At 40.7% G+C, this 27,384-nt stretch overlaps 1 protein-coding gene across 12 annotated transcripts; it reads left to right on the top strand.

Moving 5' to 3' along the window:
• synj1 (synaptojanin 1) lies at window positions 1–25,617 on the top strand. 12 transcript variants are annotated; one of them, XM_020598407.1, is made up of 32 exons: window positions 1–248; window positions 1,246–1,403; window positions 1,642–1,728; window positions 2,169–2,436; window positions 2,668–2,893; window positions 5,641–5,724; window positions 6,080–6,157; window positions 8,112–8,173; window positions 9,744–9,840; window positions 10,561–10,736; window positions 10,833–10,914; window positions 11,035–11,187; window positions 12,699–12,864; window positions 13,273–13,296; window positions 13,770–13,961; window positions 14,340–14,424; window positions 14,748–14,888; window positions 14,979–15,171; window positions 15,259–15,417; window positions 15,529–15,685; window positions 15,908–16,034; window positions 16,375–16,587; window positions 16,670–16,748; window positions 16,969–17,134; window positions 17,253–17,435; window positions 17,942–18,070; window positions 20,233–20,274; window positions 21,033–21,085; window positions 21,195–21,384; window positions 21,501–21,808; window positions 22,121–22,144; window positions 23,041–23,128. In XM_020598407.1, the coding sequence occupies exons 2-31, from the start codon at window positions 1,280–1,282 to the stop codon at window positions 22,139–22,141; spliced, it is 4,065 nt and encodes a 1,354-aa protein (XP_020454063.1). In that variant the 5' UTR covers window positions 1–248; window positions 1,246–1,279; the 3' UTR covers window positions 22,142–22,144; window positions 23,041–23,128. The 12 variants fall into 12 exon arrangements, with proteins under 12 accessions (XP_020454063.1, XP_020454062.1, XP_020454054.1 ...); XM_020598406.1 differs by lacking the exon at window positions 22,121–22,144 and adding an exon at window positions 23,858–25,617 and having other exon boundaries at window positions 3–248; window positions 23,041–23,763; XM_020598398.1 differs by lacking the exon at window positions 22,121–22,144 and having other exon boundaries at window positions 3–248; window positions 12,708–12,864; window positions 23,041–25,617.
• Window positions 25,618–27,384: the final 1,767 nt, after the last annotated feature.

Raw genomic sequence — 27,384 nt, 5'->3', positions numbered from 1 at the left:
CAATTTAGAACATCATAACATGCCAACTGAAGGATCACTACAATATGTTTAACTTGATTTAGCTTGCAAATGTTTTATTTACGTATCTAATGAGTCACTTAGCCTTATACAGAAGTGTACGCTAACATTTTACTAAGTATTACGGTAATGTCAGATAGGAGTGCTCTGTGTTGGAATGTACCATTGTGCCAACAAACCGGGAAGGATTGTGTTATGACAGCGGAGTAACAACCCGGCGGGGGGACACGGTAAGGCAAAATTTAGTTTTCCTTCTGTGTCAATTTAATCAAACCTACAATTGTGAGGTGAAGCAGTAATTAAAATGCATGCACAGTTTTATATGTTTTACATGGCATAGTCGCTAAATGCATATATAACAGAAAATTACAGGTTATGATCCCGGACATGCAGCAACGTTAGAACCACCATCAAGATATCGTAAGCTAGCGACTCATAGCGACCCTGTAATAAATCTAACTAACTTACGCTAATTTAGCTAGCGTTGGCCGCTAGTATTCATTAGCTAAAAGACAGCGACATATTTTCGCTGTATCATTTTTTTCTCCTTCTTGTTTTTTAAATGGGTTTCCATCGTACAAAATCTGAGTTTCTGTTAAAACTAGCCGGCGGGGTAAACGTTAGCTTCAGGTTCGCCTGCTGCATTTAAGTCGTGACTGTGTCTGTCAGGATGGATGATATTTCGGCCTAACCAACGTTTTCATTCATATTACTCCTGACTTCCATCCATCTGCAATATTCAGGTAAAAGTAACATCATTCGTCATGTGTATGGGCCTTCGCTATATCCGTTATTGACAACACGTTAGGCTTCTGATTTCGCAACGTAGCGATATATGTTGTCGTCCATCCGGATCACACAATTTATTGCCTAATTACATGGCAGATTTTCGTAATGAAGAGGGGATTTGTTAGAAATTGATACGTTTAAACTCAAATATCGTATTATCCGCAATCTCAGTGGTGTACAGTTATTTATACTTTTTTAAAAGGACCCTTTATCTGGTTTACTCACACCTTTAGCTATACAAAAGGCAATCTTTCTAATAACAGTTTTTTAATCCATTAATCCTAAAATTGCAACCTCTATAGGGTCAGATCTTGGTCACTTCTCCATCAATAATAAATAGAACATCTTGCACTCTAGTAGCCATCGAACTACAGATGATGCATCGGATTGGAATATATCTTGTCTGATCTGCTGTCATTCATTGTTTTTGGTTTCCAGGTTATAATATAGGTGTTTTTATCTTGGATCAACAATGGCCTTCAGCAAAGGATATCGCATTTACCACAAGCTGGACCCTCCTCCCTACAGTGTCATAGTGGAAACTAGGACTAGGGAAGAATGCCTCATGTTTGAGTCTGGGGCTGTTGCTGTTCTGTGTAAGGAATTTTGTTAGATTTTAATAAAACATGACTTTAATATTTTTGCAAGCTCAAATAAGGCCCCAAATAAGGATTCAATATGGGAAATGCACCTACAGGAGACTTAACATTGACTGCTGAGTAGTTGATGTGATTTTATGCTATGATTAAGTCATAAGCTACATTTAATTTAAAGTCTGAAGAAAAACACTATAGATATTTACCTTAAACCATGTTGCTTTTATTTTTCTTGTAGCGGCAGCAGAGAAAGAGGCCATTAAAAACACATACACCAAGATTTTTGATGCCTATGGAATCCTGGGTGTCCTCCGTCTAAACCTGGGTAAGCTACAGAAACGTCTCTATTCATTGTTGTAGATTTTGTGGGTCTGGTCCATGTTTTGACCTCTATGTTCATGTGTGCCTGTGGCCCTGTCCCAGCTTACTTTTAAGCTGCTTTTTCCTGTTCGCCATGTGACCTTGAGTTTCTGTTAAAACTAGCCGGCGGGGTAAATGTTAGCTTCTTGTTATCAGAACAAGGAAAAAGCTGCATAAAAGATTAAAGTTCAGTTTAGATGGTTGAGATTTGACTGTCTGGTGAATATATATATTTTTACATAAGAGTAGCGGCAAATATTTTAACCATTTATTGTCCAGTTTCTTAATGCTTAATGTTTTATTGTATCTTTTCCTAATGCAGTTCTTTTTGTCTGTCAACATACTGCTGGCTTCTGTTTATTTTTTCCTTTACAATTATCCTCATATTCCACCTTACTTCTGCAGGTGACTCTATGCTCCACAGTCTGGTGGTTGTGACAGGATGCAGTTCGGTGGGGAAGGTGCAGGATTCAGAGGTTTTCAGGGTCACACAGACAGACTTTATATCGTTAAAGAATGATCCAGGAGATGAAGACCGGATCGCTGAAGTGAGAAAGGTCCTAAACTCAGGGCACTTCTACTTTGCCTGGTCTTCCACTGGAGTCAGCATGGACTTGAGTCTTAATGCACATCGCAGGATCCTAGAAGACACTACAGATAACCGCTTTTTTTGGTAAGTTATTTGCAGATTTCTAGGCATGAATTTAGCTTTTAAAATCTATGAAGTTGTAGCCATGAGTTCAATACAGGTTCTGCATTCAGCACAGTCTTCCATTTGTGGTGATCTAGTTTCTTCTGAATGTGTGACGTGGGGGCTGTGTGATTTGCAAGTAAGGTGTGAAAATGAACTATTCACACTGAACTTGTTAGTTTTACTATTGATGCTTTCTTTTTGAATTAATAGGAACCAATCACTGCACCTGCACCTGAAACATTATGGAGTAAACTGTGATGACTGGCTGTTGAGGCTGATGTGTGGTGGTGTGGAGATCAGGACCATCTATGCAGGACACAAACAGGCCAAGGCCTGCATCTTCTCCCGCCTCAGCTCAGAGCGAGCTGGTACGCGATTTAACGTCCGAGGAACAAATGATGATGGGCAGGTGGCCAATTTTGTGGAGACTGAACAGGTGATTCGCAGCTTTTACAGTTTCATTGAGTCTCTCTTCTTGTTTGAGAGGTGATAGGGTAACAGTGTGTTTCATGCAGTATTTAAATCAGTTTCTGTTGATTAGAGTATATACAGTGGGTACGGAAAGTATTCAGACCCCCTTAAATTTTTCACTCTTTGTTATATTGCAGCCATATGCTAAAATCATTTAAGTTCATTTTTTTCCTCATTAATGTACACACAGCACCCCATATTGACAGAAAAACACAGTTTTTGACACCTCCTGTCACAGACATAAGTATGGGAGCGAAGGTCAGACATCCTCCCATTTCTTCCTCCAGCACTTCATGAATGAAATCCCTCCCTGCTGAGCGGTGAGTCCCGGATATCGTTTAGATTAAGTCTGCAGTCCTCCATGTATTCTCACTTGTGTTTGTTTTATAATTGATTTATTCATCCACTTTTCTTTCAATAATAAACTATTTAATGTGCAATTCCTGTGAGTTCCTGTGATGAAAGATTCATACTGTCGATTTTTAGTTTTCACCTACACTTTAAAAGTCTTCATCTGAAAGCACTGGTTTGGTTGGCGCAGTAAAAACAACATTTTCCTGTCTGGTTTTCTAATATAAAATATGAAGAATATTTAATTTGACTGATGAGGGTCATTATTATAAAGATAGTGTTTTTGTTTGTTTGGTAAGTACATGTTAAGTACATCTTGTCAGTCAGAATGAAATATCCTGATGTAGAGTACTTTGAAAAGTGCACTCATATGTCATCATAAACCACATTATTATGATTTACCATTTAGATTCATTCTGAAGATGTTAGATATTACCAGGCATCTGAGGAAAAGTACAACCGGGTCATGTACAAACAAATGTTTTCTTTTTCACAGATTTGACACCACATAAAAAAGAAGACAGTTAAAAAAAGGGGAAGTGGCAAATTTACTGAATCTCAAAACTCAAAACTGCTTTGTGTGGTCACACAGCTTTCTCCTTCCCATTTTTATTCAACCACCAAACCTACAACTGCTTTTAAGAGAAGCACATTAAATCACATTTTTGACCATCTTTCCCACATTTTCACACCGACTCATCTATCTGGGTGAAACAGACCAAAATGCCACTGAAGCAAAATGACATGTTAAACATGACGACCAACGTTTACCATCCAACCTGACAGCACTGGAGAGGATCTGCAAGGAGGAATGGCAGAGGATCCCCAAATGCAGGTGTGAAAAACTTGTTGCATCATTCCCAAAAAGACTCATGGCTGTATTAGCTCAAAAGGGTGCTTCTACTAAATACTGAGCAAAGGGTCTGAATACTTATGACCATGTGATATTTCAGTTTTTCTTTTTTAATAAATCTGCAAAAATGTCAAACATTCTGTGTTTTTCTGTCAATATGGGGTGCTGTGTGTACATTAATGAGGAAAAAAATGAACTTAAATGATTTTAGCATATGGCTGCAATATAACAAAGAGTGAAAAATTTAAGGGGGTCTGAATACTTTCCATACCCACTGTATGTTCTATGCAAGTTAGTACCAGTCAGAGAAGGCCAAACAGGACACAGGAGACAGTGGTCAAACATATTGTACCACACAATGAAAAGCTTTAGCCAGCTTAATGTTTACATAATGTATCATTTGCATTTGTTCATAAGGCCACAATACCATTGGTCATTCAGCGTGTTTAAATATTGGTTATCTGATGGCTGACTCAGTGCAGCCTGGGAGGGAACACTATTGCTCCAGTGTTTTGTGTTGTCACTGTAAAGTGATATTGTTGAAGAATATTCATTATAGATGCATAATTATTCTTGGTACTTATAATACAACCAGCAGGATTGGGATGATGATAATATATCAGCACAGTGATGTATTGGTCAAGGTCCAGTCTGATGCCTTTTTCCTTTTGCAGCAGTTTAATTTACTTTACTGAGTAGATGTCAGCCTACTCTTTATATTGCCAAGTTAGCATATTGTCTGAAGACACGTATATTTGAATAACATAAGAGTACTTTTCAGCTCTTTTTTGTAGACTGTGTTTTTCTTTTTCAAAGTTCCTGTTTGAGGAAATAACAGGAAGCTACAGTTGGACACAATAACTGGAACTACGACTATTACAAAACACTGTAATGAAGTACTTCTATGCCTACAGTATATTCTCAAAATGTGTGTGTGTGTGTGTGTGTGTGTGTGTATGTGTATATGTGTATATTTACCACAGATGTCAGTCAAGATCTCTTTGCAAAATCATTAGAAGCTTCAGAAGTGTAGTAGTATTTGCAGGGTTTCTCAGATTATATTGTGTTGACAGGTGTTCTAGTTATTCTGGCCAGCCCCTGTGGTGTTGACAGCTTTTGGTCATGCTGTCACACTGCCTGTCATTATAATTTCCCCATCTTATGTGTTTTCTGTCCAGCCACAGACACACACGCTTGTGTTGCTGTATCTCATCACATTGAAGCCCTTTCCTACTCTACATCATATAGTCACGGAAGATGTCATGTGTTGTCTCCTTCCTATGGTTTTAGTTGTTTTTAAAGGCTATATTTCTTTCATTTATTATGTCATGTGGTCATTTGTGTTTGTTTTAAGATTCAATGTTATTATACGCTTTAGGTTTTGTTTTTTTTATTGTATATCAATTGTGTAGATTAGTAATTTCTTTTCTTACAATATTTGTGTTTTTAGGATGACTTTTTTCATATTTTAAATGAACTCAACCAATCTTTCCTCTTGTTTTCAACAGGTCATTTTCCTGGATGACAGGTGCTCATCCTTCATACAGATCCGTGGATCTATTCCTCTTTTCTGGGAACAGCCAGGAATCCAGGTAATGGAAACTAAGTCTGTCCTATAGAGCCAGTCTTGTTGTACACTAAGCTGTATTATTTGAAAATCATATAACATCCCTCATGTTTGTGTAGAAGTCCTGGCCATTTTGTAAATACTGCAGTTAGAGATGAGGCTCACTTGGTCTGCATGGTATAAGTGTAAACACTGAACTCTGATACAGCCTACGTGCATGAAGCTCTTGGAAAACTAGGGGGGAAAAAACTTTGTTTAAAATATATTGTGCTTGTCATTTGTTCCTGGGAAGACAATGTGAGGGGAATGGAAAATCTGCTTGTAATTTCTCTGGATATCTTTATTCTAGTTTTAACACATTTTGTTCATGCTGTGTTCAGAAAAAGTCTATTAAGGGTGTTTTGTTGCACCTGAATGAGAATCGGCACCCTAATGGACTGGATGAGAACCCCCACCTGGTATAGCCTTCTTTTTACTTTTCTTTTTTGGCTCTTTCTGGTGCTGGCACTTTCATACTGCAGATAGGGTTTTCTCTGTGCAGTGCCAAAGGTCAGGGGTCAAAACCAAGGCAATCCTTCTGTGGATTTTTTTTACAGGACCTATAGAGGTGTGATTTTGGAGATTTAAACTAGAAATTAGGATCACCCATTTATTCCACACTACAAACAGTATTACTTGGATTCGCCTGCCCTTGTCCTGACATTGCACAGACTGGTGGATTTTAGCAGACGTGGGGGAGGTTAATGCTAGATATAGTGGTTGGTAAAGGCCATTTTTCTGTTTTCCTCAGCTGCCAGACTTCTTGGGTCAGGTGAGAGCCTGGTCTGAAAACGTCCCCCAGCCACTCCCTTTCCCTTAGGCTGCTGATGATATTCCCCAGGCAATTGGTGTTAATTGATAATATGAAAGACTGAGCTGTTTGGCTAAGGGAAGACCATATTAGTTATCGTTTCAGCCCACAAGGTCTGTGCCTTGGTCAAAACATAGGGTAGTTGGCTCAGGGTTGTTTTCAGACAGAACTATAGACCTCCTTTTAAAGCACTGGTTTAGCTTCAGACCCTGCTACCAGCTGTGGCTTGTAGGTTTACTTTCTCCTCCTGATCCTCTCCAATTCATTCCCTGAGCAGAGTGGATAGCTTCTGTTTTTTTCTTTACCAGAAAAATAGTCATTGATATTTCTTCAGTTAGTGTAGGTCAGAAATAGTTGTGAATTTGTCTCTGAAAGTGTAGTGCAGTATCATATATCCCTGGGAGGAAAGATTAGTAAAGTGGTAGGATTGCCCCCTCTTTGTCAGTGAGTATGTAGACCCCTGGTTGATTTGAAGTTTTAGAACCAGAGCCATTGGTAGAACTAGTCATTAGTAGAAAATGATCACATGTGGAATCACAATAATATTCTCAAATATGTTTTAATATTTAGTAAGCACTAGATTTCAATAAATCTTGAGCAGCTGCGTTCAGACTTCACCAGTCACTCTCTAGGTGTTATCTGTTGAGTCGGAGGTGTTCAGCTGTAACCTGAGTTCTCTCAGATGTCATCTCAGGATGGTATTAAATATGCATAGCATAGACCTGGACAACAGTAGAGCGAGGAAGGAGTGACAAAATGGCAGCAGCATGGAGCAAAATCATAGGCCCGACTACAATAGGCACGTAAACACATGCAAGCAAATGAATGCAAAACTTAGGAAAGGATTAGCACATGGTGCAAAAGAAAGTCAAGACATAAACTGGAGTTGTAAAGAAGGAAAATAGAAGTCCTAAGGGATGACTGAAGGAGTACATGTTATCGAGTGACCAGTAGGAGGAAGAGGAGACAGAAACAGAATGGGGCAGGAGTGTGGTATTGGAAAAATATAAAAGAAAGTAGGGAGTGTCTGTTGACAGGAAGAGAAGGGAAGGAAACGGGAACAAGTTGGGACTTGCACTGCTTGCATGAAACAGCCAGTGAGATGGTGTCCTGCTGAGCTTTTAAAAATGTCATCGCATGTGGTGATGCCTGCCTCTACTTGTATATAATGTGAATCAGCAGTAGTATACTCAAGTGAAAGAGGATATATGACAATTGGTCAGACAAAGAGGCTATAAAATGTGGAAAAGTTCTAATAAAGGTGTTGGAGAGATGACAGTCAAGGATTTCTCTGCTGCTCATTGTCTTTGTCTCTGTATGAACAAATCTCCCTACGCTGCCCCTGTGTTGCTAGTGTCCTACCACATACTTTTTTTTGGGACACTATTATGGTTGCATTTCTGCTGTTAACATGTCGTCTAAAACATCTGTCCCAAATCCATTCTTCATCACCAGGTTTTCTGGCCATCTGCAACATGTGTGTTTATGCAACTTTCCTATTTTGATCTTTCCTAAGAAGGATACTGTGACTGTTTGTTTTTCTGATTATTTCTGCTCTGCAGGTTGGCTCTCATCGTGTCAAACTGTCAAGGGGATTTGAAGCAAATGCACCAGCATTTGAAAGGTAATTGAAACATACGTTGTAACGTGTGTATGTGTGTCACAGTTTCCATTGGCTTCATGTAGCCGTCCACAGATAGCCACTCCTCTGAGGAGCAGACGAGAAGACCTAACATTAAGTGTCCTGTAGTTACTGCCTGCGCTACAACAGAGAAAAGCTCCCCAGATTCTCATTGGAAAGATGTTAATTGAAGCCTGTCCTAAGATGCAGGAGACAAAAGGGACACGTTAGTAGCCCTGGATTAGCTGTTGAACTTAATAACCTGTATTGCAGATAGTTTCTTTGCAAAAGTCCTTCCCTGACTGTTTGAACACATCTTTTAGAGGTCAGATTATTTTAAGTCAAATGCATTATGTCATTGAATATCCCCACAATGATAGCTGTACAAATGTGAATGTGTGTCTATCCATGTGTGTACAGTGGCACGGTAAAGCTTTTTTTAATTCAACATTAAATAGTTAAGTATTGAAATGCTTCATTTATATGTGACACTTGGATCCAGAGACTGTTTGTCACTTTTTTCTAATTGTGTATTCTCAGTGGTTGTATCTTTCCAAGTTCTGCTCTAAAAGATGGAAATATAGCTGTGCTGCAACTATGGATTTGTTCTTGCTCATCTTGTTTTAACTGGCAGTAACTAGAGGAGACCAGGTAGACTGTAACAAATAAGCACTTTCACATCATTGTAACTTCACCTTTAAATATTAAATTTAAATCAGAAATTTGTAGCCTTGAGGGACAAATGTGACCTTTGATTTCACCTCTCTGTAGACAGGGAACACTGGTCGTTGCCCCCACATTACAGATGGAGGGTCAGCAGCAGCTTATACTAAGAGTTGCTAGTTTGCTTAAGGATGCTTAAGCCAGATGGGTCACTGGGGCCTAAACCCAGGCCCTGTAGAGGATATGATCACCACAATCACTGTGCCACACCTTGACAGTACCGTGCCTATCCCCATCCTTATCAACATTCTGTAGCTACCCTATCAGTCTTTTCTTTTCTTATTAGTATCATGAAAGTGTCAAGACAAGCGTGTTTGTTAATGTGACTAACTTTGGTAAACAATATTAAGTAGTTGGCAGTGTTACTAGCTTTGTAAGATCTCTTCATATTAGGAATCATGAGTCATCCTTTGTTATAGCTGGTTAGCTTTCTGCAGAAACAGCCAATTATGTCTCTGGTGACATTTCTTAGCTAGTACAAGGCCAACTTGAATGTCTTTTTATAAACACATAGCAGCCTGTAGCCCATATTTGCATGCATCCCTGCGGACTGGTGCTTTGTTTCTGTCTCTATCAATTTAAATTTTAAACCGATTTGAAAGAGTAGCTCTAGATTTTTAATTGTGCTGGCTTTGCACTCTCCTTAGTCACTCCAGACTGTATATCTTTACAAAAACAAATTCAAACCTTAGAAATTCTCTTTGTACCTACACCCTGGTTTTTGTCACTGTGCCGTTAGCACCTGTTGATGAATCTGAGAGATTTTGTGGTTCAAAGCATGAAGACATTTTGTCTCTGTGATGTCATTTTAGACCTATGCGATACTTATGTGCCTATATGTGTTTTGCAGACACTTCACTGCACTGCGGAGGTTGTATGGTAAACAGGTGATCATCAACCTGCTTGGGAGTAAGGAAGGAGAACACATGCTCAGCAAAGCATTCCAGGTGAGAGGAGCCATCCTCTGTACTAACAAGGACCAAACCTGGTCCAAAACACACTGGCAGTAAATAATACGTGTCAGAACAGATGCACCTTCTATTGTGTTTATAAACCCCACACACTATCAACAGAAAGGAATTCTTGTGAGTGGGTTGACACTGTGACTCGACAGCCTGTTGATGATCCTACTTGTAGCTGAGCAGTGACTGAACACTTTCAAAAGAATTTTTTTTTGCACTTATATACTAGATTTGCTTATTTCAAACACTGTGACTTGAACTCTTCTCATGTCACATAATCTTATGTGTGGGGCTGTCATAAAACCCCAGGACATTTGTTATTTAATACACAGCACATTAAAGAATACATGTCTGAGTTATTCATACCTGGAATTGTTCGCTCTTGCACAGGTAGTCTTTTAGCTAGGTAGCAATATGTTATCTGTTTAGCAAAAAGTGAGTTCATGATTTGTTGAATGCCAGGCTTTTCCATTAACAAGAAAGCACAGTCGACGGTTTTGCCAAATGTCAACAGAAGTCCAACTACTAAAACATCATATGCACATTTACAGCTTACAATCGAAGATTTCCTCAGAATTCAAGCTCCTGAATTTACATTATGAATTCAAACCGATGCAGCTTCAGACAGCACATGGTGCGTGCACACCATGTTTGCTTTCAGTTTGAATTTCTGACAGCGAGTCCTCCTCTTTCTGTTGCTCTCAGAGTCACTTGAAGGCGTCAGATCATGCAGCAGCTGTGAAAATGGTGAACTTTGACTACCATCAAAATGTAAAGGGAGGCAAGGCAGACAAACTCCACAGTGTTCTCAAACCCCAGCTCAGCAAATTCATAGAAGAGTGTGGGTTCTTCTACTACTCTGGAGAGATGGGTATCGTAAGGTGAGCAAGAAACACGAACACATATAGAGACGTATTAAATGTAAGTTTTGTAATGCTTTTTAACATTTTATTTATTTTAACGCTATGTCTTTTTAGGACTCAGGGTGGGACCATCAGGACCAACTGCTTGGACTGTTTGGACAGAACCAACAGTGTACAGGCCTTTTTTGCTCTTGAGGTAGGATTTTGACAGTGTGCTTGTTTTGTTATAACATAACATTTGCATTTATTCTGTTGAAGTCCAAAGTCTTTAGTGAGGATGGTTTTAGTCTAACGCTGTTGTTCCTCACCACGCCAGATGCTGCCAAAACAGCTGGAGGAGATGGGTCTGACAGAGAAACCACAGCTAGTGGCCAGGTTCCAGGAGGTTTTTAGGACTATGTGGTCTGTCAACGGAGACTCCATCAGTAAGATCTACGCAGGCACCGGAGCTCTGGATGGCAAGGCCAAGGTACACAGTATGGACACACTAAATACACAGAAATATACAAGTTTACAGATTAACCTTTGAGGTACATTGTAATACACAGTAGGCTATTAGAACAGCACTTGATATTGGATTTTCATTATCTGGTAATAATATATTACCAAAAATGGATTTCAGTACTTGAATGCTGCTCCAGACTTAGAAACATATGAAACATGATACAGCTCTTTGTGTTGTAACAACATCCTCCTATTTGTTGTTACTGGCTGGGCACAAAAGTGAAGGGCAGCGTTGAAGTGAATTCAGTAGACTTCAATATTGAATGTGTTACACTTTTAGTTGTATGTTTTATATTTGTTTATTTCCATGAAGCAAAGTGGACTTAAATATTGAATTATTGTGTAGACTTAAAACTTGCAAACAGTGGGCAGCTCCAGAATAGGCAGTCATGATAAACACTTGTTTCATAAAGACCGTTCCATCTAATATGAAAATAAAGCCTGAACTATGGCAGGTAACTTATCGGCAAACAACTGTTGACCAGTTCACCTCAGATCAGGCATGCTTGCAGCAGCTTAATATTTCAACTCATGAGCAAAAAATGGCACAAATGCTTCACTGTGCAATAAAGGGCAAAGTCCTGCACTGTATGTTTAACACAACCAATGTCTTAACCCTCCTGTTATGTTGCGGGTCAAATTGACCCACGAACATAACTGCTTTAAATGAGACAAATATTTGATATGAAGAAATGAACATAACAGGAGTGAACCCTCCTGTTATGTTCATTTCTCAGGTGATGCCTGCTCAGCAGTTATGGTTGTGGGTCAATTTGACCCGCAACATAACAGGAGGGTTAATTTGTTACTTTTGACTTCAATGTTAAAGCTTAAATGGCATTTTATAAGTGGTAATGGCTAGTTGTGTACTGTGCATGCAGTGAGTGCAGAGTTCTGCATGGATAGTCTTATCTGTTCTGTGTGTAGAACTGACTGCTTCTGTTTCTTAACTCTTGTGTGCTATCTCTTTCTGCTGTCCTCTGGACCTCTCGACCCACGTGGTAAGTTAATAAGTCGGTCAGTATTTTTGAGCTGTGGGTCTCCGTCTGGTGCATTATTGATTTCAGTGACTCCTGGATAAATGTTGATTATAAGAATGAAGGAAGGGATAGGTGGAACCACTTTTTGTCCGTCCCCCCTTTTGTGTTGAGGGATCATTTTCTTAATGTAGCGTCATTTCCTAAATGATCTGGCAACATCTGCTGTCTTTTTTGAATGAACCTGGAGGAATCAAACTGATATTTAGCAGCATTTATCACCATGTTGCACATCAGTCAGTGAAATTTTGAAGTCGCACCTGATTCTGCCTGTCAGTTCAAAAATCTATATTTCTCTGAAGTGTTTTTCCTTTTCTTCTCTTCCATGGTTGGATGGGGCAGTAGAGACTCTTAAATACAAAGTGGGAGTGTAGTTAATAATCTTGGTTTCTTTTATGTCTTGTGTTGACTTTCTTTTTGTGTGTATGTCTTTTCGTAGGCGGGGAAGCTAAAAGACGGAGCTCGCTCTGTGACCAGAACCATCCAGAACAACTTCTTTGACAGCTCCAAGCAGGAGGCTATAGACATCCTGAGGCTGGGCTCAACACTGAACAGTGATTTGGCGGACAAAGCTCGGGCCTTGCTCACCACTTCTAGTCTTTATGGTAATTCTTTATAACATGGCATCGTATTATTTTATTGAGTTAAAACCCTAAAATCCTCTTGGTGTAGCAAAAAATGATTTTGCTCTCTATTACGTGTTGCAGCATTTATATATTGTACTTGTAATATTAGGAATATAATTTCCTTTCTGCTACGTTGGGGTGGAATTGATCTAATATTTTGAGTTTTGACCCATATCTGTTGGAGCCTTGTTAGCTAATAAATTGCTCTGCATCATAGAAGGGTTCATTTGCACCGCATCAAGTGGGATGAGTAATCTTTATGGTTCAGGTTTCTGTCACAGTTAGATTAATACTGACAAACTGCTCTGCTGGTACTATCTGTGAAAGCACTGGTTAACCCGCCCTTGTCTTCCTTCTCTCCCCCCCTGCTCTTGCACACAATTTTAGCCACTGAGCCCGTCTTACAATCAGGTATAGTAACCAGCAGACTGCCCCCAGTGGATATACTGTACTTTTTCATCCCCTGCCACATATTGTAGTTGTCTTTTCATCTGTGTTTGCCACTCATTATTATTTACTCATTTATTATCCAGTGTTGGTAGTGGTTTATCACTGTCTGTTGTATATCATCAGGCTCCTGTGACAGTGATTAAAAGAAAGAGGATGCTGATTTTTGCAGTGAAATTGAAGATTCCTTTAAGTGGAAATTTAGAGAGTGAAATGAACCATTACCAAGGTGGATTATTTGGATTTTACTTGTGTTTCAGCAACAGTTTTGATCCCTTTTCCAGTGTGGATTTGTTTTGTACTTGGATCTTCTCCCATCAGTTTTGTTGGTTTTGTTTAGCTTTTTGCCTATTTTTGTCGAGTCCCAGTATGCCACCATTCCTACAGGCCCACAAATAATCAATAATTTTACACTCTTACCATACTCTCCTCTGCAGCCTCCCCGAGAGTATTACTGGGTATGTGTCAGAGCCACCATAAATACACAAGGCCCAAGCAGATCCGGGTGTGTGTCGGCACCTGGAATGTTAATGGGGGTAAACAATTTCGGAGCATTGCTTTCCGCAACCAGACACTCAACGACTGGCTCTTGGACGCTCCGAAGAAGGCAGGGCAGCCTGAGTTCCAGGGTATGTATTTTTTTTATTTGTCCTAATGAAGTGAGAAGCTTGATACCACTGTCATGTCTTAAAGTAAATTAAAATAGGTTGCCTTAAAGGAAAAGTTTATATGTTATTATAACTGGAGTATTGCTGTCATAAAATGTGTCTGTAGTTAGTACAAAATAGTACATATTATTGTCACTGTAGATTTTTATTATAGACTGCTTTCAGGGAAACACTTGGATACAGTCGCTACAGAAATGGAGTTAGTAGAATTTTATACTAACACAAAATTTCATATTGAAAACTAAAACCCAGGTCTTTTTTTATTAAATTACTATGGTAGTACCAAAATATTATAATCAGACATTTGTGTTGACCCAGGTGTGTTTTTTCTCTTTACAGACAGCAAAGCCAACCCCATAGATATCTTTGCCATCGGTTTTGAGGAAATGGTTGAACTGAATGCTGGAAACATAGTCAGTGCTAGGTATGTTTGCAAGATTCTAGCCTGAGGTAACAGACCTGTCCTTTGTCTCTCAGAAGAGTTTATGTAATAGCAAATACAGCTATTGGTCTGTGCTCCACGCAGTCTGTTCTTCAACTAATATGAAGAGCACTGTCGTTTTCACATTGAAAGTTAAGTTGTAAATCCCATCAAAAAATGGTATGGAAAAAAAAGTTGTTTAAAAATGATCATGCCTTGAATTTGCTTTTGAGATAACACTTCTAAAAAACACTAATGTGTTTTGTGCATCTTAAAATTTAAAGTGATACCAAGCACTATAAGGCATCTTTCTGTTCTTGTCTCAGCACGACTAACCAGAAAATGTGGGCAGCTGAGCTCCAGAAAAACATCTCACGGGACCACAAGTATGTGCTGCTTGCTTCAGAGCAGCTGGTGGGAGTGTGTCTGTTTGTCTTCGTCCGCCCACAGCACGCACCCTTCATCAGGTATGAACATTACACATTCTTAAGGAAACTCACAACGTAAATCACAGGTGTATTAACAGATGTAATCTTCTTATTCGATATGTTTTCCAGGGATGTAGCTGTAGATACTGTAAAAACTGGAATGGGCGGGGCCACAGGCAATAAGGGAGGTGTGGCTATCCGCATGCTGTTCCACACCACCAGCATCTGCTTTGTCTGTTCCCACTTTGCCGCTGGCCAATCACAGGTCAAGGAAAGAAACGATGACTACCATGAGATCACACGCAGGCTCAGCTTCCCCATGGTAATAACAGACGCTAACAAATCAGTTTCAAAACGCTTTCTTACCAGACATGCATGCATGCATTACCGTATCTATCTTGTCCCACAGGGTCGTCTGCTGTACTCGCATGATTATGTGTTTTGGTGTGGTGACTTTAACTACCGTATCAACCTGCCCAATGAGGAAGTAAAGGAGCTGATCAAACAGCAGAACTGGGATGCCTTGACAGCTGGGGACCAGTTGGTGGACCAAAAGAATGCTAGTTTTGTATGACCTATTACCACATACAGCAACAGTTTATGAGGTTTCACCTAAAATTGATTACACATGTTTTAGGTTTTATCTGATCAAAATATTCCTTTTAAATGTATTCCACAGATCTTCCGAGGCTTTATTGAGGGAAAGCTAGATTTTGCTCCCACCTATAAGTATGACCTCTTCTCAGAAGATTATGACACCAGCGAGAAGTGCCGCACACCAGCCTGGACTGACCGCATACTCTGGAAGAGGAGAAAGTGGAACTTTGACAAAACAGGTGAGATGAGCCACTGCAGGTAAGTCTTACCAACCTGAATAATCTCCTTCCCCTCTGTCACTGGCAAAAATAGATGTCAGACTTTTCATGTCTGCCTTCTTCAGTTCTGCACTCATGCATGATAAAATAAAAACTATGAAAGTATAGAACTGAAGCATCAGAGTAATTCTACTGTCTACGAATGTACTTCTGCTCATTTATGCATTTGTGCATGTTTTACAGCTGAGGAGATGAATGTAGAAGCTGCCACTACTACATCTGGAGAGAATGAGGATGACCCAGCCCACCCCTGGAGCCCTGGTACTCTGAAGTACTATGGCAGGGCTGAACTGAAAACATCAGACCACAGGTAACTAACAAGATGCATCAACAAGAGTCGAGTGAATGAATGATATGTGTGAAAACACCACAGCAGCATAATATCTCATTTCTTTTTAACATCACATATGTGCTTTTCATACATGGACCCACATTTTCAAGTAAAACAAATAATCCCATAGTCTGAGCTACAAAAGGTGCAAACCAGTTATGCTGTTTTCAGTGTTTCTCTGACCTTCTGAACATAGATCTCAATGTACTTCTGCAGGTTATTGCAGTACAGGTAGAGGACCGGGTCATGGACAAAGTCATCAGACCTCATTTTCTAGAAGTTTTCCTCTCTGGTTACCTTGTTTTTTGTCTATCTTTAGGCCTGTGGTGGCATTAATAGATGTGGACATCCTAGAGGTTGACCCAGAGGCTCGCCACCAAGTCTATAAAGATGTTATTGCCCTGCAGGGGCCTCCAGACGCCACCATCCAGGTGTCACTCTGCTCCTCTGGCCCTGATGATTACTTTGACGATCAACTCATAGATGAGTTGTTGGACAAGTTTGCTGATTTTGGAGAGGTCATCCTCATCAGGTGAGCCTGACATCCTAACACAGACAGACATTTTTCACCCTTAGATGGTCAGACTCCATTGACGATATCCTTGTTTATGCAGATTTGTTGAGGAGAAGATGTGGGTGACCTTCCTGGAAGGGTACTCTGCTCTTGCTGCGTGTTCTCTCAGTGCTTCCACTGTAAGTCATCACTGATTATCTAATTACTTATAAGCTTTAAAATGTCCCCATACATTTTAACATTATTAATATGAAGTGACTATCCTTTAACTCAGTGACATAATTTGTTTGACCTCTGTGTCTCAAACACACACAAAAATCATTTCTCTGTAACACTGTCATCTGTATATCATGGTAATCTCTACTTCTCTCTTATCTGTGTCTCTTGGGTACATTGTAGGTCCTTGGCAAGCTGATTGAAATCCGTTTAAAGAGTCCAGGCTGGATCAAAAGCTTTGAAGAAGAGATGAGCGTGGAGAGGATCTGTGGAAACATCCCCACCTCGGCCAGCTCCAGTCTGCTTGCTGAAGATGCGGACATGGGCGAAGATGATTTTGATATGGAAGGTGAGGGGTGATGGCCATACAATCCTGGTCCTTTTCTTGAAAATATGGACTGTAAATACCAGTTTGTCTGGGTTTTTTTGCCACCACTGATATACTGTTCTCTTGTCTCCTGTACTAGGTGATGTCGATGAGGAGGTGGAGGATATCCTCCCCCAGCACCTGCAGCCTGGAGCTGGCTGTGGCCCTGGATCCTCTCCTCTCCCCTCCCCCCGCAGTAGTCCCTGTCCCTCCCCAACCCATGGAGAACCTGCAGCACCCAGCAGGCCTAGTCGTGCACCACAGCCCTCCCGACCATCACAAGGTGAATACATCTTGAACATGACACATATCTGGAATCGGTCTCCTAAAAGTACTGTGTAGTCATCTGCTCTGTCTGCTTCTTTATAAACTGTAATTTTATTTTGTTTGTGATGCATGGAAACTGAAGTAAGTCTATCAACACTGAGGAGAAAAATTCCATGTGATGATTTAATCTGTGTTTAGTGTTGGAAGACTTGTGGTGTGTCTTGCAGTAAACTACTCATAGCAGTATTAAATGTGTGCAGTGTTAGCATTATCATTTCTTTGGTCAACACTGAATCACAGCTGTGCATGAGGCCGAACTGAGAGACAGCACAGTGTTGAAAAAGTCTGTTAGACTTTTGAAAATAGCTCTTTTCCGGGAAATTGTCTAAAATAACTTTTCTGTACTGGGTGAAATTCCAAGTTCTCGTGTTAAGCTGCAAAAAGGTGAGAATGTGTTGATCAGTTAAAGCACTCCCTTCCCATGCATAACTTTGCAAATCTTTTATTGTTGTGTAATTCCAGGACCTCCTGTTGACTTCCAACCTGGTGCCCCAACATCTCAAGGCCTGGAGCCCAAACGCCCGCCTCCCCCTCGTCCCACTGCCCCACCAGCCAGACCAGCACCACCTCAGCGCCCACCGCCACCTTCAGGTGAAGCATCATCTTTAACCTGCCTGTACACAGTTGATTCAGATCTAATTTTCAGACATTTAAATCACAGATTTATTAACTGTGATGTTAGTTATAGCAAGTAAATAAAACTGTAAATTAGAAGTGTGGATGTTTAGATTTTCAACATGGAGATACTTTAGGCAGGTGTTAACACTTTTTATCCCATTGCTTCACCTCACGCCTGAAGGAGGTATGAGCCTTCTGCCAGTTAGAAAGGACTCTGGAGGTAAAGCGATTGCTGTGGAACTGTGTGTTCATCTGCTTACTTTGCAGAAGCAAATCGTGGCATTTCTTTATTGCTGATTCAGTAAGCTTTCATTACTATAGGGTTTCATTTCACATTTCAGTTCAGTCACTGGGCTATGAAGCAAGAAATGTTCACATTGCAACACCAGTGAACACGTACTGTAGCTCAACTGATATGGTGCTCCTGAGAATGTAAAACCCAACGGTGGGCTTTATATGTGACTACTTCCATTTTATGGGACTGTTTCAGACCATGCTTTGTTGATCATTCAGCCCAACAGGGATTTATATTAGAAAGGGCATTATCACAGGGCACAGAGCAAAATTACTCTACAGTTACTGTATAATACTTTAAATAATGGACAAAAAGCTGGATTTATTCATTGAAACTTGACTGACATTTAACCCTCTCCTACATCTGATTGGATGTACGCACCAATGGACTGTTTTTGGGTTTAGTTTAAACTTTTCAGCTCGATAAAAGATGGGTTGTTGCTGAAACTATCCCTTCAAAATCAATCTCAGAATAATATCTGCTGTGGAAACGGGCCATGCAGCTGCTGAGTCGTGCCTGGCTTTTGGTGACTAAGTCATACATTAAGTATGTGTTAAAGAGGTTTTGGAGTTGAGAGGTGGTGAATGATCTCTTTGGGAAAGTTTATCACTTAATGCTTGTGCCTATTTAATCACACCCCATTGTACTGATGTTGGTTGATGCACGTTTACTGTGGTATATCTTTGTGTACTGTAAAAGACTGATTACTCCACAATGTGTTGCCCTTATTTAAAGTTATTTAATGAGGGTCTGGCTACTAGTACATGTACTGTGGTATATCTTTGTGTACTGTAAAAGACTGATTACTCCACAATGTGTTGCCCTTATTTACAGTTATTTAATGAGGGTCTGGCTGCTAGTACATGATGTATTTTTATACTGTACTAACAACACTGCACTACAACTACTTTTTGTTGTTGTTGTTGTTTTTTTTTTTTTTGCTATACCTTATTTTGAAAATTCTGTTTCCCCTCTTTGACTCTAAGACTGTGGTGAATGTCCTAGCCCACTGCTTGGTAGGAGAGGCAGTGAAGGTAACTGGCCAGATGGTGTCTTTAAATGTTATACGATCCCTGTAGGATTACACCCAGACATCAGTGTTTCTAATACTTTGTTGATATTGGTGGTCCGTTGTTGATCAGTTCTACGTCTCCATCTTAGTTTTTGTGTTTGTGTTTGTGTTTGGTAGCCTGTTGTAGAAAAACTATTTTGTTTATTTAAAGGCAGAATAAGTTGGGAGGTCAAAGGGCTACAGGGACCAAATGTACTCTCACAATTACTGCTCCACTAGAGGCCCAAAGACAGCATTTCTTCTTCTTCATTTAATATTTAGTGGTGGTTGTAAGTGTAATAACCTTTAACATTTGTACTGGGGTCTGACATGAAATATCACAGCTTGTGCAAGAGGGAAGATCAGAACATAGGTAGTCATCCTTCCCACATTAAAGTCAGGAATAGTGAGGTATACACATACCCAGGTGCTTGCACATAGTGAGGAACAGAATACTCTGCCATGGACTAAAGAAGTGTTTTTAGTGTTTTAGTGATAATACCCTTCATAAACGGAGAGATAATGTGAGCTAAAGCTAAATCAGACTTAAAGTGGTCTCAGTCAGCCTGGCTACAGTAATCCTCTGATTTGTAGTAAGATCCTCCTCATGCACATAAAAATTTAGACTCACAGCATCTCAGGCTTCACTGCTTCTCTGCATTATTACCACCATATGCTACTTCTAGTGCCTCTTGTGAATTGTTGTCACTGGGAACACTTGCTTCCTGTGACTACAGTGCCACCTTGTTTATAACAGTAATGTGGTTTGGCTTTCTTTGTGCTGCAAAGGAGCAAAGAGCCCCGTGCTTCCTCGGCCAGATGCTCCTGCAGGTGAGTGCCACAGAGCGCAACTTGAACATTAACCTACTAGTTGATACAAGCATTGTTACTAAGTGATGTGGGTTTGTATTTGTCCCATTAAAGCCCATCTTTGTGTGTGGGGGGATAACGTGGGGTGAGATTATCCCTCTCTTGTCTGCATTAATCCTATGTTATGTGTTTATGCCCTGACACAAAATATCCCTTTCCCAGGGTAGAGGATGGGGTTTGGTTGCGTTAGCCTATCATTGAATTGGCCTGTCTTCACCTGACCCATTTGTATGGTGTGTGTGTGTGTGTTTAAATGAATCCCTGTGTCACAGTAAGGGTGTGTGTGGTACAGTGAAGTATTACACAGAGACGGACATCTAAGTGGCGTGGGAACAGGTTTGCAAGCACTTCAGCAAGAGAATAGTGAAAGAGAAGGTGTGTGCTTGCAAGCTGTCTGGTAAACAATTGGCTCACAGAACAAGGCCTGCTGCTCATCCAGGCCTCCTGCAGCCCAGGAATGGCTGAATTCTCATTAATAATGAAGTCAGCCATAGGTAATTTGGTCTGTCATAGGTTGGGGTTGGTTTGTAGCGTACTCATTTTTAATTGAGTACAGTACTAGTTTGAAAAGAGAGTTTTTCAATGCTTTGATCCTCCCATAACCTGAAGTTCTCCTGCTACTCTGTACATCTCTACCTAGTGGGCACATGGTAAATACAAAAGAGTACAAAAGTTTTTAGTTGCTAATGTAGCTGCTTTGTCTCCTTTAACTCTTTCAGGTCGAGGCCAGGCAGCAGCTGGAGCTTCTGGACCTGGAGGTGCTCCCAGACCTGTAAGATTACTAATATGATTATTCATTAGCAAAAGATTTTGACTAGCCTGTTGACGTCTATCCAACTTGTTAATCTCTCCCTATTTTATATTCCCTCTTGGTCCTCCAGAATATCCCTCCTCGAGCCGGGGTGATCAGTATGCCCCCTCAGTCTCGTCCACTGCCCCCCTCTCACCCTGGAGCTCCCAGACCTATCCAAGAGGTGCATCCCGGGGCCCCTCTGCCCATTCCAGACACTCACCCCGGAGCTCCACGCCCTGTGCCCAGTGCCCAGGCTAAACCATTTGAGTTGCCTCTGGGTAAGTGAAGTGTTTTTACAGAAGACAATATACTAGATTATTGACACTAGAATGTAAATAATGTGATACAGTGAAATTTTTTTTAAGCCTTAATTCTGTTCTGTTTCTTCTCTCAGGACCAGCTCCCACAGGGCCCCCTGCAGTGAGACCCCAGGTGCCATCACCCATGCAGCCCCAACCCGTCGCCCCTTCAGTTCAGTCCCAACTCCCTCCACCGATGCTGCCCACCTTTCCGGCTCCTCTCCAGCCACAGCAAGCTGCTGCAGCCCCTAAAACAGGGCCTACTCCTCCCCCTCCTGCTGCTTCCGCCACCCCTCCTGGGCCTTCACAGAGTCTAGCTTCTCCAAAACCTCCACCGCGTTCTCGTTCCTCTCACGTTCTGCCATCTGATGCTGCCAAGTCAGAGACAGCCCCAGCCGCACAGGTTGGTGCCAACTTCCTTTTCATGAAATGATTTGAATTTAGGCAACTGAACAAAGAACACTACATTTTTAGTACAATGAAAATATTCTGCATGTATGTAGTCAACTCATGCACTACAGATTGTTGCTCAGATTCAATTTATAAACAAGGTCTTTTATGCTAAATTATCACAAGTGTAGGAGGTGGGCCGCTGCAGTAGGAAAAGAGCCTCTTTCTGCTCCTTTGTCTCACATCAGATGAGCTTAGTCGTCTGTGTCATTCTTCCTGCTTTGTTCTCTCTGTCTCTCTGATACATTTGTCTCTCTCTCACAAGCTGGAGAAGCCCTCAGGGTGAAAGGTACTTGATATTAAACCACCTCTTTGTCTCATCTCCATAGCACAACATGCTCTGATGTTATTACATCTAGTAACCTCCACCTCTCTCTTTTCGTAATTGGTTTTTCCTTCCTTTATCATCTCCTCCCAAGTTATTTTAACTTGTATGTTTAAAGTCTTCTGTAAGGCCATGCGTTGTTTTGCGTTGGTACCACCAAATGGAGCATTATTTGTTTTTGTTTTGTCAGTCAACGTATCAAACATGACATTTAGAGAAAAATAGAGATCAAAATGTGATTGTTGACAGTTTGCTTTTCACTAGTCCTTTCATATCTGCTCACTGCAATTCAGGTCTTTCAAGTGAGCACATATGCAATGACATCATAATTTAATTTGACATTTCGTTAGATTTGTATTATTTCATTTGTATGTATTAGAGTCAGTGGTTGTGTGTGTGAACCGTGATACATAAATGATTTGTTAGCAGTAGTCACTGTAGTAAACTAAAAACAGTACATGTTTTATGTTGGCCTGATTGAAGGTATCCTATGGAGTCTTTGATATACAGACAGACAGATGCACACATCTAACACCTTGCTAGCTAGGCCATTGTGAAGCTCATCTCAAAGATCAGCCTTGCCATCAAAGTGAAGAGGAATAGAAGTGTTTACTAATGTAAACATGGATACAAAGAATGCTGGTTTCAACAGTCAGAAATTAGCCTGGTAAATGCTGTATACACTATGTTAAGTAAGAAACACTGAATGTAAATATTATAACTATTTGTTAAAAAAGCTCCATGGGGTACCCGTAGCATTTCTTTGAGCTTAACTTATAAAAAAAAAAGTACAATCTATTATTTAAACACTTTTAATATTAGCTTTTAATAAAGATTCTCTTTGTTTTGTTGCTCCTCAGACAAATGGACTGAATGGAATCCTAAGAGAAGCACAATGGAAACCTGACCCCTTCGACACACTTGCATGTGACTTCCTCCCCTCATCCTCCTCCTCCTGGCACACCACCCAGTCCCTGACTAGAGGCTTGTCCCTGCGTACTCCCCCCTCCGTTCCTCCGTCTTCCTCAAGCACTCTCCCTCCATCCTTCTCTCTCCAGTCCTCCACTCTGTTAGACCTGCAAGCGCTTGATTCATCCTCCTCTTCCTCACTCTCCACCCCATCGCCTTTCGCCTCGTCCCTGCTGCCGCCTCCTCCAGTCCCGTCTCGCAGTCGCTCTCAAGAGACACTGCGTGCCTCCCCAGGCCCCTTTGTGACTGACCCACTTCCTGCCCGACCCAGCAGCACCAATCCCTTCACAGGCCCACTGGGGCATCAGCAGCACCGCTCGCTCACCCCAGACTTCAGCATCCAGCATACAAACCTTCAGAAAACTATGTCTGCTCTTTCTCAGCCACTCATTCCTACCCCTGCTCCAGCAGCTGCCCCCATCCCTGCACCCACCTCCCAGCCCCAAAAGACCACATCCCTTTTTGGACCATCATCCATTTTCAGTCCTACACCTGCTCCTGTGCTCTCCCTTGTACCTGAACCCTCTCCTGCTCCTGCCTTGCCTCTGGCACCACCCTCCTCCATTCCACCTGCTATTGCACCTCACCGCCAGCCACCTCCCCCAGGAGGAAAAGTAAGCCAGCAGTGGGTCACTTTTGATGACGATTTGGATTTTCCTTCTCTGACCAAAACATCACAGACTGCTGTGTTCCCTTCTAATTCCCTAGTGTCTCAAACCCAGACTCAGCCTTCCTGCTCCTTGTTGGATTTGGAGCCCGACTGGTTATCCCCAGCCCTCCCTTCTGCCATCCCAACTAGAACTGCAACCAGTAACCTGAAACTCCCAGGGGGAACCAGTGGCGACTGCTTCTTTTCCAGGGAGTCGACAGAAAGATAAGATTGCCCTTAATATGTAGAGGGCATATCCAGATATGTATAGATCTATGATAAATGTGTGTGTGTGTGTTTGTATGCACAAAAGAGACGGTATTTAAAAAGCATAGACCAGTCCCCTTGAATGACAGGAAAGGATTTATATTCTTGAGCAGGAATTTGAGAAGCGTATAAGCCTAAACATATGTTCTACCGTTACCACAGAGAAATTTGCTCAGCCCCTGTTATTAACATGTATTTTAATATGAACCATTCTGATGTTTATTTGTATTTATGGCAGTAAATATGTCTGTGTCTATGGTATATAGTTATACAATTATATCTATACGCACAAATCGTGTCATCTGTGCAATATCAAGACTTCCTGTGTGGCCGTGCAGCGCACAGCATGCGCCTGTTTCAACGAAATCAGCGTTACCTTCACATTGGTTATTTGCAAACACACTGCGGTTCATATTCCTCATTTTGACTGACCTGTACATCATAGCGGGATTCTCAGAGTAGATGGTATTCTTGTGCTTTCTGTGTCCTCAGCAAGTAGAAGGCTATGCACTGTAGGTCTTACTTCGCCCCCAAATCTGCTGCTGTCTACAAGACTTGCATTGCTTTGGCTTTTTTTGGTTCTGTTGTGTCCGAGTGGTACAAATCTAAAAATCTTGTGCTTTTTTTTGTTAAAATCACAAACGTACTTTAAATTGCACAGGGTTTTGCCATAGCCTCCTTGCTGACACAACAGCATGACTCGGTTCAGCTGCAGGGCTGGTGCTCTGTAACATCTCATCCACTTGATAGGAACACTTTTTTTTTTCTTTTGTCATCGTTCTCTGTCAATGGGCTGTTACACTTAGCTGAATATATTTTGTAAATTTACAGTATATCAACACCACCTATACATAATAATGTATGTTTTCAATATGTGCTTATGTGTGTCTGTGATGACTGTATCAGTGGTTTGCACAATGTAACTGATATGCACTGAAATGCTGTATGTGCTCTCCTGGTTGTAATCTTGTTGATGGCAGAGGAACAAAACCGAGATGCTGCGGACTGACAAGATGATAGAGCCATTGGCCCTCTAGCGTTCTGATCCCTCTTGATTTATCCAAAGCTTCATACCATACTGTTGTCAGTCCAGAGAATGTGGAACACGTGTGTGTGTGTGTGTGTGCGCGCGCACGCGTGTGCATCTGTTAGTCTGAAGAAGATGCCACTTGCATCTGTGGACATGGCAACAAGCACATGCCAGGCACAGTAATAAGAGGGCACTTTTTTTTAAAAGACGTTTAATTTTTAAAACCTTTTACTCTAAGTAATCTATTGACACTGGTGAGAAGTAATGTGTTTTGTTTGAGGTGTATATTGTCTGTCCCTGTGTTTGGCAGTGAATGTGTGTACAGAGTTAACCTAATACCAGAGCTTTTCCCCTAGAAAGTAATCTCTTTCAGATACACACAGTGTATTTCCTTATACGTTCTAAGTTTAAAGCTACTGTATTCACTCAGTCATGGCTGTAACTGTGTATTTCTGCTCTTCATCCTGCTATGGAGAGACATCATTGTACGCAAAACTGTTAATAAAACACAAAGGAACTTTGTCCTCATAGCACCCGCCACCTGAGTGAGGATTCCACTGTAGCAACACTAGGGTTGGGTATCATTCCAAACGTTTTAATACCAGTGCTGATATACCTTGACTTCGATACCGGTTCCTAAACAATACTTTTTTCAATGCCAGTTTTACTAAATAAATTTTAACAAAAAGAAATATTCATACATTACACATTTTGGTCCACATCATTAGTTTCATTTTTCAATACCTTGGCATTTTTGTGCAGTCAAAGCAGTTTCCTAACATAAAAGGTTAACCTATTTACCTTTAAGAACCTTAAGTTCTGTTAAAAAAATAGAAATACTAATTTAATACTCGGTGGTATTAAAGTAATTTGATTAATGCCATAAAAGTATTGAAGTTCGATACCCAGGACTAAGCAACACTAATGGCATCACTAGAAAACATTTCCAGTTGACGGCACCATGTATCTAACCCTTGGCTGTTTGAGAGTAATTGGTACTGATCCTCATCAATTTCTTAACCATTCCTGAGGTGCATGTGGTGTTGTCAGAGTTTTCATCCTGTGCAATCAACTTCTTTCTTTGACTGCTGTTAAGTTTTGTAAGTCAGCATCAGTGTTGACAATCAATAGGTTTGCAAAATTATCAGTGAGAGTATAGTCCTTCCTCACATGACACATGCCAATTGCTGTAGTCTACTCAGATGCGGTCCCCCTATGTCTTAAAGTCATTTTGATGATCCATGGAAGATAAAATATACAGTACAATCCAAGAAAGCCAGCTAAGTAATGCTTTTGTGCTCTGTTTAATCATATATAAAATAGCTAAAAAGTCTTCATTCACTGCACTGAAAGCAGTCGCTATCTATGTAAGGAGGTGTAACAGGTTGCCTTTGCTTACATGTCAATATCTCTAAAATGCATTTATCGTGTTCAGATGTGTGCAGTAGATACTGTATCTGCATTAACAGTAGGTGACTAGCCAGCGCTTTGTGTCACATCATGTTCAAAATGAGATTTTATAGGAATGTCCTTTTGTGAGGTTGGTGTCCCTTTTATGGTTATAATCCATAGTAAATAAGAGTCTGTTGTTGAACATATTCTGTATGTATTCAAGAGAAAACATGAAGCTGCAATTCATGTTAATATCCAGCGTTCCATATTTTAAGTGAACAACTGACTGAACATCTATGTATGAAGCAGATTATGTTGTATATATGCAAAAATAAATGTCTCTTGTGCTGAGTGCTGATTGTTTTCTTTTTTTGTTACAGGCTATAATTTTATTGCACAACAAAAATTAGTCTTGCCTGTAAATTACATCTACTCAAAATGTCATGTAGCTTAGGTTGACTGGCAACTCTAAATTGCCTATTGCTGTGATTTTGGTTTGTGTGGTTGTTTCTCTACATGTCAGCCCTGTGATATATTTGCAACCTGTCCGGGGTGTACCCTGCCTCTTGTCCACTGTCGGGTGAAATTTGTTATTCCCAGGGAATACTTGTTAGTATGATAAATTAATTGCTGGTTTTGTTTTTTAATGGGGTTTTAACAATAAAATAATAGCCTTATTCAGGCCTCAGTTTTGCATGAGGACATTCCCCTCATGATACAAACTGTATTCCCATTATTTACCACTAGAGGGCTGTAAGGCTGTTTGGATCAATATAACGTACCGTAAAAAGATCAGAAGAAGTAGTTTGTGTCGGGATGGGGGAATCCTCATGGAAATTTTATCTAGTAATGTCATCCCGTTTAAATTAAGTGTGAGCCCAGTTTGAATCGTGTAGG

The sequence above is a fragment of the Monopterus albus genome, unplaced genomic scaffold (genome assembly GCF_001952655.1).
Source record: "Monopterus albus unplaced genomic scaffold, M_albus_1.0 scaffold38.1, whole genome shotgun sequence".
NCBI classification, from domain to species: domain Eukaryota; kingdom Metazoa; phylum Chordata; class Actinopteri; order Synbranchiformes; family Synbranchidae; genus Monopterus; species Monopterus albus.
This window is presented reverse-complemented; position numbering and strand designations above follow the sequence as displayed.

Coding starts and splice junctions, on each gene's coding strand:
- synj1 (XM_020598395.1), top strand. CDS start 1,280: ATGGCCTTCAGCAAAGGATATCGCATTTACCACAAGCTGGACCCTCCT. Junction 2,437..2,667: donor ACAGATAACCGCTTTTTTTG/GTAAGTTATTTG, acceptor TTGAATTAATAG/GAACCAATCACTGCACCTGC. Junction 5,725..6,079: donor GGGAACAGCCAGGAATCCAG/GTAATGGAAACT, acceptor TGCTGTGTTCAG/AAAAAGTCTATTAAGGGTGT.